Here is a 15,790-nt window from a genome sequence, read left to right on the forward strand (position 1 = left end):
TATGTTCCATCTCAAGCTTTGTAACTGATTTCTATTTAAAAAAAATCTTTTAAAATGGGATATGAAGGTTGTTTTTTTACTTCAAAGGAAATATACTATGGAGTTAAAGAATTAAATTCAGTTTAGACCAAGTTTTTTAATCTGTTGCTGGAAGTGACACCTACATTTATAGTTAGTAAACAGAGTTGGGCAATAACTATAAAAATACAGTATAATAATTTTAAACTTAATATTTTGATGGCACCTTTATAACTTAATCAGTTGTAACAATTTCCTCTTACTCTATTACTCTATTACCCAATCTCATTAATTTTTCATTCCCCCCCATCTTTCTCTTCCTTCTGTGATATTCAGAGTGATTCTGAACAGTAGAATTCAGAGAATGAAAGGATAAAGCAGTCTCTCTATCACCTGGATTTGTGAGCATTGTGCATGAGCAGTAGAAGGCTGTCAGAAATGTGCTTCTGTGTTTTCTGAAATGGTGGAATACTTATGCTAATATTTCATCTGTTTGTGTTTTAAATTTCAGGGTGAGATCTCAATTACAGGTGATGATGAGGCAGGACAAGTATGTGTTTAATTCATTCTATGCTTGGTTTACAGCTGCCCCAAGCCCTGGAGGCAGTATTTAGGCTATCTGCATGAACTGAAGCTGACCCAGCAGAGGTCCACGAGGCCAGAAGCTGTAAACAGCAATGCAGTCCTGCCACAAGACTCAAGTGCAGCACTAACAAGGCACAGTCTCCTAAAGGAAGGAAGCTTTTTTGGTGAAGTCGAGGCAGATTGCTTATAGAAACTGGGTAAAAATATTTCAGCCACAGTTCCCTTTCCAAATAGGCCGAGAGAATCCAAGAAGCTGTGATTGGCACAGACCTCCAGTGGTCCCTTCATCTCCTGAGGGCTGTTGCCATCACTGGGTCAGGGCAGCCATGGCTTTGTCTAGCCAAGTCCTGAAAACCTCCACTGATGGCAATGTTGTGGGTTCTCCGTGTACCCTGTTCAGTGTTGCCCTTCTGGGAGTTGCCTGGCATGCAACTTGAACCTATGAAAAGTAATTTGTGGCCGCTGACCCTCGCTATGGCACTATTCCAAGAAGAGTTTGGCTCAGTCATCTCTGTGACTACCCTTCAAATAGCTGTAGGCAGTTATTAGATCTGTCATCTCTACTTCCCAATTTCTTTACCTGGAGCTGATGTTCTTCCTGGCCTGACCAGCTTAGTCAGCCTTCATCACTCGAGCTGTACCTGTTGTAGGCTATCTGAAATGGAGTGCACCTTAGCAGTCAAAAGAGCTGCCACTGTGATACATCTATGATACGAGTGCCCTTTCTGAGAGCTGGAATATGAAGACAAGTGGACCATCATGAGGCACAAAGCTTTTAGAGTCATGGAGGCACGGATCAGTTTAAAGATGGTGCGTGGAGGGATTGGAAGAAAGTACATTATGGTTTGATTGGGTTAGTTTTAACAGCTGTATGTAAATAGCCACGGATAGGACAGAATTTCCTTTCTCACAACAGCACAATTTGGCTGCAGAGCTGTGTAATATCACCAAGCGTTGTTCACAAGTTAATGCAAGCTTATGAGTCTTAACAGGCAGTGGTTGGAAGTGGGATTACATCTCATTTCACAAATGAGAAATCGGAGACATTGTTGCAGCATATCTTCTGCTCTGTGACTTCTGGAAATTAATGGGTCTACCTGCAGAGGGACAGTCTGACATGTCCCGTCTTCAATAGATGGAAGTGCACAAGGCTGGTTATGGTTCTGACACATCCTCAGCAAATATCGCTGGCTAGAAAGAATTCCTTTATGAGATCAATGATACCTGTGAATGATAGAGGCATACAACAATAATAAAAATGTGTGCTTCTGTGCATTTAAAAAAATCCTACTATATTTAAGGATATTTTTTTTCTTCTACTATTTTAAGTTATAGGTGCAAGGCAAGATATTTTTTTAATTAAGAATTTAGTTTTCATAATATGTTTCTCCAGCAGCACGTGGATGCTGTGGCAGGCAGTCTGAGAAACAGACCGAAGAGTAAAAATGTTCTGGAAGATGACGTGGTTTACCTGTATCACTGCTTTCTTCAGAACAAAACACAAACATACCCATTAAGTCTTCTGCAAGGAAAGATTTTACTTAATAAATTAAAAAAAAATAAAAATTAAATGGGCTGTGTTCTTAGAAAGTAAGTACTATTTTAGGTATCACAAGACTTGTGGCTGCCTTCCTGGTAGCCACAACTCATGAGAGCAGGGATGAGGAAACAAGCAGCTTTCCTGCTGTTTGCTGTCCTTTTGTTTCTTTCCTCTTTTGTTATGGCATTGGATCCAGTTGACTGTTCGCACTGGTCAGATTATCAGAGCTGTCATAATTTCTCACTGAAGCTTCTTTGAAATGATGTGGAGATATTTAGCCAACTTGCACTGTCCTAAAAACAGAGGCAGAGATTCTTTTTCTTGTAAGCAATTGCTCTTGAATTTTTGTGAGTCTCCATAAAGCAAACAACTTCCCTAACTTTCATGGTGTTTTTTTTTTTAAACCCTCTCTATTTTCAACCCAAAGGGCCCAATCTTTGTTAGATGCTTTCAGTCGCACATTTTATTGAATTATTACATTACCAATGTGTTACAGTGTCTATCCCTTTAGAAAGATGGACTGTTCTGAGCTGAGTCAGTTACAGAACTGTTTGTGTCTGTTGCAGTGGGAAAACCATGGTATCCTCTGGAGTTCTGACTTCTCCAAATACATGAGATCTGAGTGGTGTGAATGCCTAGGTGTGTTTTGCTGGCAAATGAGTGCTAATGAAAACAAGGCAGAGGGGGAAATGGTTTTTTCACAGTCTGTGGGGAGAGAGAAAGAGGGTGGTGAGTTTCCATTGGCAGTTTGTGAGGGGAATGCTACAGGATGATGGAATCCTGAGGGTTGGGAAGGACCTTTAAGAGTCCTTGTCCAGCTCCCTGCAGTGAGCAGGGATGTGCACAGCTCCATCAGGCTGATCCAGCCTCAGTATCCAGTGTGTGCCAGGCCAGCACTGTGCTACTGGCTGTTAGGTCTCATCCTGCCAGCACGTGTGTTTGGGATGAGTTCGTGCTTCCCTTCTTTCCTGGCAGCTTTTGTGTGTTGCTGGAACGAGTAACAAGGGATGTGAGAACTCTTTGAACTCTTGTCTGTATGATCTGGATGCTCTGATGTGTGGCTTCACAAGCAGCACTGTCCTTGCAGCAGCTGCTGCGGCCGTGTGGCAGTAGATGCCGAGGTGCTGCCATGTTCAGGGTGGAAGTTCCCCCTTTTCTCCCACATTACCACAGTGTTGCTTTTGTGGCATTGTAACCAACTGAATAAAGGCAGTGGGGAGGGCTGCATTACAGATCTGGTGGCACAGACAGCCTCACAGTGGTGGTTGTGGGACTGGGGCGGTCACTGTGCCATGTGGCAACGTGGGCCGCAACCCCCAGCTACACAAACACTGTGCTAGTTTGAGGGCACTGCAAACAGCTTACAAATAGCTGACCTCCAGGGGCCCTTCCAGCTTCAGGCACTGCGATCCTATGATGCTTGGCTGTTTTGAGCCATGTTTGCATACTGGTTATTTACAAAGTTAAAGTAACAAAGGTGGTCAATGCAGACGTGAAAAATCTTCTTTCTGAAGTTTTCTAAGATGCCGTATTTTGTTTATTAAATTAGTTCATCTTAATCTTTTTCTTTTTTGCTTTCCTGTTTAGTCAAAATATTATGGCCAGGCATTATTGACAGAAGTTTACAAGCACCTGAATTTAATTGAATCAGACTATTTTGGAATTGAGTTCCAGAACATCCAGTCATATTGGGTACGTATAATTTCCCAACAAATTCATTACAACAAAAAGGTTGCAGAAGGTTCCAGTCCTTCTGGAGTCTTTTGTCGGATTGTCTCTGATTACTGCTCCTACTTCACTCATCACAACAAGGACAACTCCTAAAGTAGGGGAGGGAGATCAGATTCTACTTGTTAAACCTCAAGAACGCGTAAAGCAATTATACAGTTGCTGGTGTTTCCACTTCCAGGCATGTGAATAAAATCCTCCATTCCTCCAAAAATTAGTAAGTGAAAGTGTAGTGTGTAGAGTGCTTATGAAGTCAGATTAAACGTGCAACTTCAGTAATTTTATCTTCAGTTAATTCAATCTTTGGTTAATTTCCCTGAAGAATCATTATGGACCTCCCATTCATTCTGATCTGCTGTAATTCTGTATTCTGGTTTCTCTCCACTCCATCTTGGCATTGTTTTGGCAGTGCTCTCCTCAGCACTGATGTTGTGCTCTTTCTGAAGGGACCCTTCCTTCTCTGTCCAGGTGAACTTTAGGCATGGATCAGGGATTTTTGTATTGATACATGGGAAATATCAATTTAGATAAGCACTTCATAAACAACAAGAAGAAACAAACAAAGAAATTAAGCAATTGCTACAGAGAGGGAAAAATGCATATGCATAAACTACTTAGTTTGAATTTACTATTGATATTTTCACGTATTCAAATATGAATGCCACTTTGTCATTTTTTTCCTTCAATTTCAGATTTGGCTGGAACCTATGAAACCTGTTATTAAACAAGTACGGAGTAAGTAGTTTTAAAAAAGGAAGTTTTCCTTAATTTGCATTTACTTTATGTGGGCTGCTTTCATAATTACTACTTGATTTACTGGTTATGCTTCCCTGAAAATTGTATTTGGTGGTGATGATAATGACTCCTGTTTGGGCATGCAAACCTGTTGTTTTTATTATGTAGTATGTGGTGGGTGGAATGGAAAATTACTGAGCGTATGATTTTTCTCTGTGATAAGTATCTAGATAGATTGGATCAGCTGGTGTAAAGTTTGTGAAACATGACATTTGCTGTTTGTGAGCTTTTCTGAATTGTGTTGTCTTAAAATGGGAAGAGAAAGGAATGTTGTGAGCAAGGAGGGGTAATAGCTGCAATTGTGATCCTTCTGAGAGCTGGTTGCTTTTTAAAAGGACTGCAGAAACTACACTTGCCTTCTCCATTGTTCTGATTTGCCAGGCAAAGTTCAGACCTGGCTGACAGTTGGAAAATGTCAACAGGATGGATGGTATCCCCTTTTCATTCTTAAAATTTCTCTGGGGAGCCGCTTCCTTGGCACAGCAGAGGTGGTGATGTCACTGTGTGACTGGCTGCAGCTTCAGGGTCCCTGTCAGTGCAGTTCTGAAGTTTGAGAGAGTCCCAGAAAGGCTGAGGTGCCTCTGGGTCCATCCAGTCCCACTGCTGCTCCATCAGGCCCCCCCACAGTAGGGTGTCCACTGCTTCTAAAGCCAAGGTCTGAATCTTAGACACGCCTGCTAAAAATAATACCTTAAAAAAAAATAGAGATGATCAAAATTTCCATTCAGATCCATCATAGGTAATGACCTATTTTGGGATATAGAAAACTTGGCTTTGTATGATGTGGATTTTGTTTTTGATGGGCTTCAGAAGGAATATAGTCAGCTTTACTTGTAGCCCAGTGAAGTGCTGTGGTTTGTGGTCTAACAGGAGCAGCTGTGTGTCTGTGCGGGTTGGTTTGTTGCAGAAACATCTCCGTGGAGCCCATTTTTAATGCTGCAGTTACGGTGCCCCAGTCAGACAACAAACAGGTTTGAAATTAGAAGAGTTTCCGTATGTTGCTCTAAATTTTAATTGTTGCGCATGTTTGTTTTTGCTGAGAAAAGCAATATACAGGGAATGAGTTTCACATCTGTGGCATTTGGTTGCAGCAGGGCTTTCCTTTGACCATGAGTGTATGTTCAGATATTTCACTTCCTAGTAGGCATGCAGTACATAGGTAAAATTTGGGTGCTATCTCTGCGAACTGCCAGTTTGTATGGGGCTGGTATTAACCATACCCCCAGGGTACTTTTTTGTGGGTTTTTTGTTTGTTTGTTTTCAGATTTGATTTCTTATAGTAAATTCTGCATCTTGATTTAGAATGGCCCAGTGTTTCCTTGCACTGTGCTAAAACTTTTCCTGTGTAGAATGAGGATTATTTTTAGAGGAAAGGCAAGAATAAAAATGAACAGTGGAGCTGTGATGCAGAAGTATTATAAAAGCAAAAATGTAGTCCTTCGTTTATTGTTCTTTAACATAGGTCAGGTGCAGAAGACAGTCAAAATTGCTCCTGCAGCAATACTTTCCTGGTGCTGGGTGTGATTGATGTGTCTGCCTGTTCTTAACTTTGTGGAGGTTTTCCAAAGCTTAGGAGCAATTTCAGAAAATCAAAGTAATTTTTTTTCTTCCAGCACGGTCCGCTAAAACTGTTTATTTTCCTTGTTTGATGTATCTCACCAATTATAAAATCCTGAAAATAAGGCATCTGTCTTTGCCAAATGTAAGCTTTGTGTATCATCGTAAGTTTTCTTTTCAGCCTCTGTTTGTTCTAGATATTGTACTCTAATGAGGGATTGGTGGCTTAGTGTTTCTGCTCAGCAGAGCAGAGGTAGTTCTGACGCTGAGAGCTGCTCCTCAACACGGCTCTGATGGTCTGAAAGTTCTCCCAGTAAGCAGGCAGCATTTGGCAGGAAGCAAAATTTCTTGTTCTTCTGCTAGCAGAGGAAAAGATGGATCTGTGGAGGAGTAAGTTGGACTTACTCCTTATCTGGGGATAAGAAATCAGGTACTGAGACAGTGTGCTTTGGGGTTAGAGGGTGAGGACAGGCCCACAGGAGGTGGTGGGTCCACACAGCGTCTCTCCCATCCTTGTGTTCTGGGATCACCTCGTGGGCTCACCTGCAGTGCTCTCCTATGAAGTCAGGTAGCTCCTTCACAGCTCCTCTGTTGCACAAAGTTACTTCACGACGTTCTGTGCCGTGGGAGTATTACAGGTAGAGTTTTAAAAGAGACCTTCCTGCTGCGTCTGTTTGACGTGGATCATCTACACCCCATAGGCCCACTGCAGTGAGCTGAAGGACTCTGGTGGGCTGTATTTCTGTGCATGCTGGGAAACACAGCGTGCATGTGCTTACAAAGAATTCTTGTGGCATGACTAACTTTTTTTATAGGACCAAAGACTACAATGCTTCGTCTAGCTGTAAAGTTCTTTCCTCCAGACCCAGGCCAGCTGCAAGAGGAATATACAAGGTAAAGTACCTCTGGAAGAACTTGGTTTGCATTACCCACTGAAACAAAGGTGAAAATGGGAGGGTGTTGTATCTATTTCCAAACAAGTCTTATACTGAAGATATTGAAACAGCACTTGTCGTGTCACATTTTGAGAAGACTCGTGTTGGTAGATTAATGCTATTGGAAAAAATATTTTTCAGACCAGAAAATAGTGCAGGTAAGGGCTTGCCATCCATCACAGGATTGAAAGAGGCAGCATATAGAGGAAACTCCTGTATTTATTAACAGAACCTACATAAAATAATCAGGACATATTTTAGTAAATGGTTTATCATTTAAATCCTCACTAAGTATTCTAGAACCTGCAAACATGTTTTACTGTTCATGGTTATCACCAGTTCAGATGTTTGTAATAATGAGATATCACACATTTACTGTTGCCTGTTTACTGTACCTTCTTCTAAGTAAAAAGGGAAGCACATTTTTTTCCAGCGTTGTATTCCTAAAAACATATTAATATTGGCTTAGGTTACAAAGTCAGTCCTTATCGCTGCGCTTTCAGTTTTGCCATGTTTCTCTTTTGTATTTTCTGCAAGCAGTAATAATACTCCTTTAGCTACTGCATTGGAAAATACTTTGGAGAATTAATATAGTGTATTAGAAAAGTAAATTTAATTTCTTGCTGTCTTTGCAGACTGCAAACATCACAGTCCTGGAAAATGCAACCACTGAGTAAATTAAATAAGTGTTAGCAGAAATCACGTTTCCTAATGAGATGCTAGCATCAGTAATGCTCCCTCATCTCTATTGCAGTAGATAAAATCACTTTAAGTCTTCCTCAAGTGTCTTTCCACCTAAAAATATAGCTGCTGTTACTTCACAGCTCAAGCTCGTTGAAGAGTGTGGTTTCCCATCAGCTGCTTCATTTCTCCATCTTCATTTACACCAATGAACTGTACTGTGCAAGTGGATTACTTGTGTGCTCAGTTTATTTGGCTGCAAGTCTTCTGTTTTGTGATGGTTTTGGAAAGAGGAAGAACTAGGGGGATGTTGATGCTATAAAATACTAGTTAGTTGTTTTTAAGTTCTCACAGCCTGTTAAGATTGTACTTCTTACTCTCACTTTTCAGGTATCTGTTTGCTTTGCAAATCAAAAGAGACCTGGCAGAGGAGCGACTAACCTGCAGTGACAACACGGCAGCTCTTCTCATCTCTCATCTCCTGCAATGTTAGTATTGCCTCTGTGGTGACCTGGTGGTGTTGCCATTGCATTAAACAGCATGCAGGAGTTTTTTGCATGTGTTCTGGTAGCCAGAAGCATTTTGCCTTGCAGTGTTTCTTTTCAGTACAAAGTAGTAAAAGTGTGTGACCAGTGGGATTATAATCAGGGCTAGCTAGGTTCCCAGTGTTGTGGAGAGCAGCTGGTATTTACATATAAAATAACTTTGGCTTTGTGAAGATCATGAAAAACCAAAACACTTGTGTGTTACCTTCTTGCTCTGGCTCTGCAAACTGTCACCAGCACTCCTCAGCTCTCAGCCAGCCTCAGTGCTTCTAGTTTCTAAGTTTGGCCGTGGCTGGAAGGTGATAGAGACTGGGCTGAAGTTTGGGAAATAAAACTAGAAATGTGTGAGAACAAGTTTAACAAGTGGGTTGTCAGCAGCTTCCCTTATTGGAGGCAGTGGAAATGGAAATTGGAAGCAATTGATTTGGAGCTCTCCATGCTTCTGCTTACTCAGCCAGTAAGCAGCTAAAGAGCTAAAAATGTGGCCTTTAAGTCAAGCGTCTGTGAGACTGGTTTCACAACCAGATGGGTTCAGCTTAGCCTGTCCTCTCAAGCAGCAGCCAAACCTAGAATGTGAGCTGCAGAAATAGGGGTTTGTGCCTCCTTACTTACGTGAAGCAAAAGCCTTGAAATGGTGCCTCTTCATACGTGCAATACTCCATAGTTGTTAGGTCGCTGCCTCTAATTAGATTACTGTAACTATAATATTGTTAGTTACAGTTACCTTACACAGAATGAGATCTATCTTGCGTGTGCAGCCAGGGAGTTGCACAATTAACATTTGCTAACAATTTGTCACAACTTTGCGTAAGTTTTGGGAACAATTCCAGGGTAGCTTGGAGCTGCTGAGCAAATCTCAGTGTCTGCCCTTACCCATCTTGCTTTTACTGTAATAGGAAAGTAGAAGAAGTAGAGAGAGAAGGATTCTTCTTAAGATAAAATTATTTTACAAAAGTGCCTTTCAGTTTTTCTCATGTTGTTTTGTATGCTGGCTTGATTTTAAACAGGATATTGCTATGCTCTGTTGAAGAACATCTGTCTTGGATGAGATTATTAGTTTGTTTAGTCCTCTCTCCTTTCTCTGACACTAGTTAGTAGCAGATGCTGTGGGGAAGACATGAGAAACAGAGCAAGCATATGGTGATACTTCCGTTAGTGCACCCATCCAATACTCTGCATGTGGCCGTTCTGAGTCGGACCGATTCCTTAACTCCTCATTCAGTCGCCCTTGAACTTTACTTCTTTGTGTTTGTCAAATTATTTTTTCAATTGGCTTCTATTTTTGGCATTCTTCCACGAAAATGAGCTTCACAGCTTAATTTTTTGGCTTGCATAGGAAAGGAAAAAGTGGGTTTCATAATATATATATATTTTTCATTCTACTTGTAACTTTATATACATCTGCTGTAGGTTCTGTGTGCATTATGCTTTTCTCTTCCAAACCAAGGACTTCTGGTCTCATGTTTTATCAAGTAGAAACTGTTTTGTACATTTGGTTCACACTTCATCTGTACATCTCTTCTTAAATCGACAGCATCATCTCTGAAAGGTGTGGATTTGTGCTGCTGTACCCCCAGGGGTAGCCTGGAGTAAATGTGAATGTTTTCTGAAGTGAATTTGGGTATGAAGCACAATGTACACATTTCAAACAATCAAAGGACAATACAGTCCAGATCCTTAGCCCCCCACCCACAGTTTCTTACCAAGCATTTTCTGTCATCGTTCCTGTTCCATTGCTTCTTTTTATTCTAACACTTTTTTTTTTTCCTGTAATAGCTGAAATAGGGGATTTTGATGAATCGGAGGATCGAGAGCACCTTAAAGGAAATCGATATTTGCCAAACCAGGAAAGAATCCAAGGGAAGATCCTGGAGTTCCACAGGAAGCATGTGTAAGTGAGGGTGATGGTGCCCCACTGATGGGACCTGGGGCTGGGGAGCAGGCAGGCTGGCTCCGTGAGGGTGAGTGCACCGTTTGATGGGATGGTGGCAGGCTGTATTTGATGCACACCTGCTATGACTGATGGAAAAGATTGAATTTATCAATCGTTACTATTGAGACTTTTTAATTAGGAGTTTTAACACAGTTTAATGTACATTTTACCTGTGAATATAGCAGTGCAGCTATTTAAACTCTGAGAAGAAGACAGTTTGTCTGGAGGCAATCTGCAGGTTTGTGTGTGCTGACTTTCTGTACATACGGGTGGCTTGAATTTAACACTGATGGCAAAAGGAAAGCACAGTGAGAACCTTGTTTAAATGTCTGCACTTCTCCAAATGCAATGGACTGTAGCAGAGCAGCAGGCAGGTGACAATAAATAATGGATTTTTTTGTAATACTAGTTAAAAGTATATTAATTCTAGTATGGTAATTGAGAGAGCAAGAGAAACAGAAGAGGACAAAGTTGTTGAGCAATAATTTTTCTCACATGATATTCCATGTACTTTTAATAACGCAGCAAAGAAGCCTATCGTGAGTTTGTAATGATGGCTTGAAGCAAAATCATTCTCCAGAATTTCAGGTTTGCAAAGTTTGTGTTCAACGTGTCATCAAATCCATAGGTCTTGCTTTTGCATAAATAGCAATAAATTACATTGTACTCGTTTTAGGGTAAAGAAGAGAGTTGAGAGTTAGAAGGAGAGAAGTAACTTTTGTCAAAACTGATGCAATAAATGCTTCTATGGTTCATGTATTTTTGAAATAATAAAAAACTGATTGGAGACCAAGGAGCTGTGCACCACAAATATGAAACTACTTTGAATACAGAGCCAAGCACTCGTTGTTCTATTAACCTTGAGCTTTTATTTTTTCAGAAAGCTCCTTTTAATAATTCCATGCACTAAGGAACTTCATATTTCTGCCTGGAAGAAAGAAATCAGAAGAAAGTTAATGGGAAAAGATTCCGTGCTTCATAGGTTTACTTTTCATTAGCTTAATGATAATTGCATCTAACGTAACTGTTTCAACAATATGGTTACAAATCTCATTTAAAGCAATTGTCAGTGCTACTCGTGTGGAGTGAAGATGTTTAACATCTCCTTGCTTCTTTGGAAAATTTCTGTTACACAGATGTAATTTTGGAAGCGCCGCAACCCTAAAAATAGCTGGGACTTCCTTACACGTCTCTTCTCTCTGTCCTTACCCCGTGAGTACTGGGCACCCTTTCCCATTTTTAGTAAGAGTGGTGAAGGTCCTGCATTTTCTCAGTGTTTGCACACTTTTTTCCACGTTTCTATTACAAGGAGCAAGTGGAAGCACGGACCCTGTCTGTCTCCTTCCTTCTGACGCAGAGTGCTGCTAAACGAGCAAACTATTTCTCTTCTCTCTTACCATCCTCTTGCTTCATAGCTTTATTTTTGGGTTTTCTTTTTCTATTTCCTTCCCTTCACCTCCTAACCCTCCTCCCTATCTTTAACAGACTGCTCTTTCCTTCAGCTGACAGCGCAGCCTCCAAAAAGAGAACCCTATTGCTGAGGGGATGGCTCCTCTCCAGCTCACTGCTGCATCATCCATTCTCTTTCTGACCCCGTGCTCTGCAGCCCTCTCTTTGCTTTAACCACGCTCCTGGTGTAGCAGTGTGCTGTCTCTTTTCTGTCCAGCACCAAGCAGGGCACGTCGGTCTGCCTTTCTGAGCTGGGGTGGCAGCAGGATTCCTTCTGGCGCCGCACGTGAGTTGCTGGGCAGGAGCACACGTGGCCCTCGGGTGTGTTTATCTCAGGTGTCTCTTTGTGTTAGAAGGCTGTGCTGGGGTGGTGTGTAGCTTCATCTGAGCTATTAGAGCTGGTAGAAGAGGGGGAAAGCAGAATCTGTGTATCTCTTCTGTATCAGAACAAGAGCAAAGCCATTGACGAAGTTGTATTCAGAAGGATGAGGAAAGCTTATTTTCTATTAAGCATGGCCTGTTTTCTTCCTTTTACAAATATTTATACTCACAAATATAGAAACACGGGTTTTATATTTAACTTTGCAAATGCAGGGACGGTAAATAAGAGGAGTTGTATTTTTAGAACAGCAGGTTGGTTATTTGCTTCAGAGAGAACCTAGGTTAACTGGAGCTGTTTGCTTCTGTGGTAGGTTTGTATTTTGAAGCTGCTGTTGTCCAGTTACATCTGAGTGCCCCAAACACCCTGAATGCAATGCTTTCTGCCTTCCTGCAAGTAATATAAGTGGAATACTTGCTGCGAGGGGCTGTAGATCAGAATTAAACATTACCGTGGATGCCCGAAGAAGAGCTTTGACTCTGTTTTGCTTGATGGATTTGTTGAACATAATTTGCGTGCCTTCAAATGACTGGTGGTTTTTTTGTGTGTGTGTGTTTATGTACTTGTGTAAGTCAGGAAAGGAACTGAAGACTTGTTGCATTTATATCTACCTCCATTTACTATTATCCTTCAGGTGCTTTTGCAACTTGTTGGGCTAGTTGCCCAGGATTAAAATTATTTTGAAAACAGGATGCTTCATATTATGTTTATAAACAAGAAAAAACTGTGTTTTTAGATTGCTGCATAGTCTACTAATTTGTAAAAACACAGCATCTTGACTGCATGTGCTTTAAAATGCTGCATTACTGCTTTTAAAAGCTGTGCTCATTGCAGAGCTTTTAGCAGCGTGTGATTTGAAGCCATTGCCCCAGTTGCCATGTGAATATTGTAACACTCCACAAATATCTGTCTAAATGAAGGCATGTAAGCAGCCTTTACCTTAAAACGAATTGCACTGACAGCAGTTTTTGCAGGAAAACACTTGTGAAAGAGAGCCTGTAGTCCATTGACCTGGGGAAGAGTAAGTAGATTTATCTGCTTAATGGATGAACAAAATTAGAGCAGATTGTTTTCGGGCTGGTCTGTGCAGCTTAGTCTCCTGCAAACATCTGAGGGTAATTACTCTGAAACTGCATCTCATTTGTAATTGTTTGTTGTGCAGTGTGAGCTGCTTGGCATCGCTCCTGGCTTTCCCTGCTGCAGCCTCTTCCTTCTTTGGTAGGTGTGAGCAGGTTTTGTCTATGAGGACACTCTTAAAAAATTTCTTTATTGTTCCTGAGCTGCACTGGGCTTCTGGTCGTATCTGGTGGGTCAGAACAGGGAATGCTGGTGGTTCTGCATCAGTTACACTGCACTGTTCATCGGGAATTTGTAATAAAATGCTTTCACATTTTCTGGTTGCTTGTTTTGTCCTTAATTTTTGTTTGCCGTTCCCCCAGCAGCAGTTCCCAACCTCAGCAACCTTAGCATCCTCTCTAAAGACAAAGCACTGCATTCATTCTTAATGCAGCTCTATTGAGAAGAATTATACCAGGAATTAGTGGGGGTGGTAGTTACACCCAGTGCTCTTAGAGTGCAACTCAAGGAGCTGTGGCCAAAATTAATATTTATGATCTGACTTTTTTGTCTTGTACATGTTTAATAAACAGAAACCATGGTACTTCAACTATTTTGACAGAGTTAAGGAATCTGTGGAAGAAATGCTAGTGATGCTTAAAGCTGCATAAAAATGCTTATTCCAGCATTGCTTGTTTTAGTCAGGGAAAGGGAAATCTGCTTTAGCAGTTTGAGCTCCCAGACATAAAGAACATCTGTGGTGGCAACACTGCTGGAGGTGCAGCTCCAGTACTCTTCATGCAGCTTGGCTGGCATTTTTTTTCCATTTGAGATGAGATTTTTGTTCTCTCTGTTCTTCACAGTTCTTTACAGTTGCTTTATACTTACACAGCCCCATTATACTGACGTTGCAATAAGGCTGGAATTTGCAAAGTCAGGAACTTCATGTAATTCTTGCTTTCTCCAGTTAGGGAAAAAAAGAAAATTCCTCATTCTCTTTTTGTTACGTTTGAATGTAGCAGCTGCTCGTGGAAGCATTCTCCATTTGTATTTAAGGGAAATGCACATAGAATCAAAAGTTGTTTAAGTTAAGACATGGCTGGAGATAGGCAGGGAGGGGGAGAATGCCCAGAAAGGCAAGCCAGGAGAACTGATGCAGTGCTGTCGGTGCTGGCACTGCATCGCACACCAAAATAGATCCTGTGATAAACAGCTTCTCCTCTGCTTGAGTCAACTGGGGCACGTTTATGGAAGGAAAGCGGGTCCTTGGAAACAGGGCTTCCAACATCTGTGTGTAACTGTGTGTGTGTGCGGAAATCTCAGCTGGTTTCAGTGCTCTTTGGCCCTAAACAGAGAGTGCTTTTCTCTCCCGTGTCCCCATCGCACCTGTCCTGGCTGAGTGGCAGGCAGTAGGGCTGCTTCCAGTGCTGCAGCGCTGCCCGTGGCTCACACAGCTCTTGCTTGGAAGCAAGGCAGCACTTCTTTCTTGTGGCTTTCAGCAGAGAGGTGCCCGTAGGCCAGCAGTGTCCTGGCAGCTGCCCACGTGTCTGTGCTGCTGGTGCTGGAGGAGGATTCAGCTTCCCACCGGCTCCTGCCTCAGCAAGCAGGAAAAGGCAGTGTTAATCCACAATCCACTGAACTCTCCCCCTCGTGGTGAAAAACAGGGAGGGAAGAAGGTACAGGCCTCTGCTTCAGGGAAATGAAGTGTTGGCTGTTCAACTTCAGGAGAAACAACCACCGCATACGTGAGTGGTGTCTCAGCACTGCTCACTTGGACCTTGTGCATACTCAAGCAGGAGATGCTCCATTTGGGTACATCCCTCTCATGGTTTCATCGTTATTTCGACAGCAGGTGATGCTTCAAGAACAATTTTTAAAATCCTTCTTCTGGTTCTTTGGCCAGGAGAAAACCGAACAGCCGAAGTCGGGGGAAAGCCTCGCTCCCAGTCGTGCTGTGAAATAGTTGTGCAGTCCTGAGACCCGACCTGGAGCTCTTGAGTGTTTGCTCTGTTTCCATCGTGCTGCTTACAGAAATCTTTCAGCTCTCGCTTTGTGTGGAGTTGATATTAACGTGTATACTGAGAAGCAGAGTAAAGGACCCTGCAGATTCAGTGCTGGTTTGTTGAACTGTATTGTTGCTAAGTTGGAAAAGCTGAAGCTGGACTAGCTAATGTTTGTTTCAGTGCCTCTGTCTCTGGGATGCATTTCAGGCTGGTCGTCTGCTTATTGAACGTTTCTCCTATTATACAGAAGTCTCAGTATAATACTTAACTTGAAGTGAGCCTGCCGAACTTAATTAAATTGAAAATTCCTTTTTAGTGCCCGAGTTACAAGTGGAGCATTTTAGCCACGCCAGCAGCACTGTGCAATCCAATTGATCTTGAAAGTTTCTTTTTCTTCCTTATTACAGGGGCCAAACTCCTGCCGAGTCAGACTTTCAAGTGCTTGAAATTGCTCGGAAACTGGAGATGTATGGCATCAGGTTTCACCTTGCATCTGATCGTGAGGGCACAAAAATCAACCTGGCTGTTTCACACATGGGTGTGCTAGTATTCCAGGTAAGGTGGGCAAAGCCTACCGTGTGCGTCT

The 15,790-nt window shown here is 41.9% G+C and overlaps 1 protein-coding gene across 1 annotated transcript in view; it reads left to right on the forward strand.

The window, feature by feature from the left end:
* The first annotated feature begins 1,362 nt into the window (after positions 1-1,362).
* Positions 1,363-15,790, forward strand: part of FARP2 (FERM, ARH/RhoGEF and pleckstrin domain protein 2) — a 44,208-nt gene continuing 29,780 nt past the window's right edge. The window contains exons 1-7 of the mRNA XM_019618864.2: positions 1,363-1,413; positions 3,731-3,835; positions 4,564-4,606; positions 7,039-7,117; positions 8,230-8,327; positions 10,161-10,275; positions 15,612-15,759. Coding sequence (XP_019474409.1) covers positions 1,363-1,413; positions 3,731-3,835; positions 4,564-4,606; positions 7,039-7,117; positions 8,230-8,327; positions 10,161-10,275; positions 15,612-15,759 — 639 coding nt within the window. The remainder of the gene's footprint in view (positions 1,414-3,730; positions 3,836-4,563; positions 4,607-7,038; positions 7,118-8,229; positions 8,328-10,160; positions 10,276-15,611; positions 15,760-15,790) is intronic.

This window comes from Meleagris gallopavo, chromosome 11 (assembly GCF_000146605.3).
Source record: "Meleagris gallopavo isolate NT-WF06-2002-E0010 breed Aviagen turkey brand Nicholas breeding stock chromosome 11, Turkey_5.1, whole genome shotgun sequence".
Classification (NCBI taxonomy): Eukaryota; Metazoa; Chordata; class Aves; order Galliformes; family Phasianidae; genus Meleagris; species Meleagris gallopavo.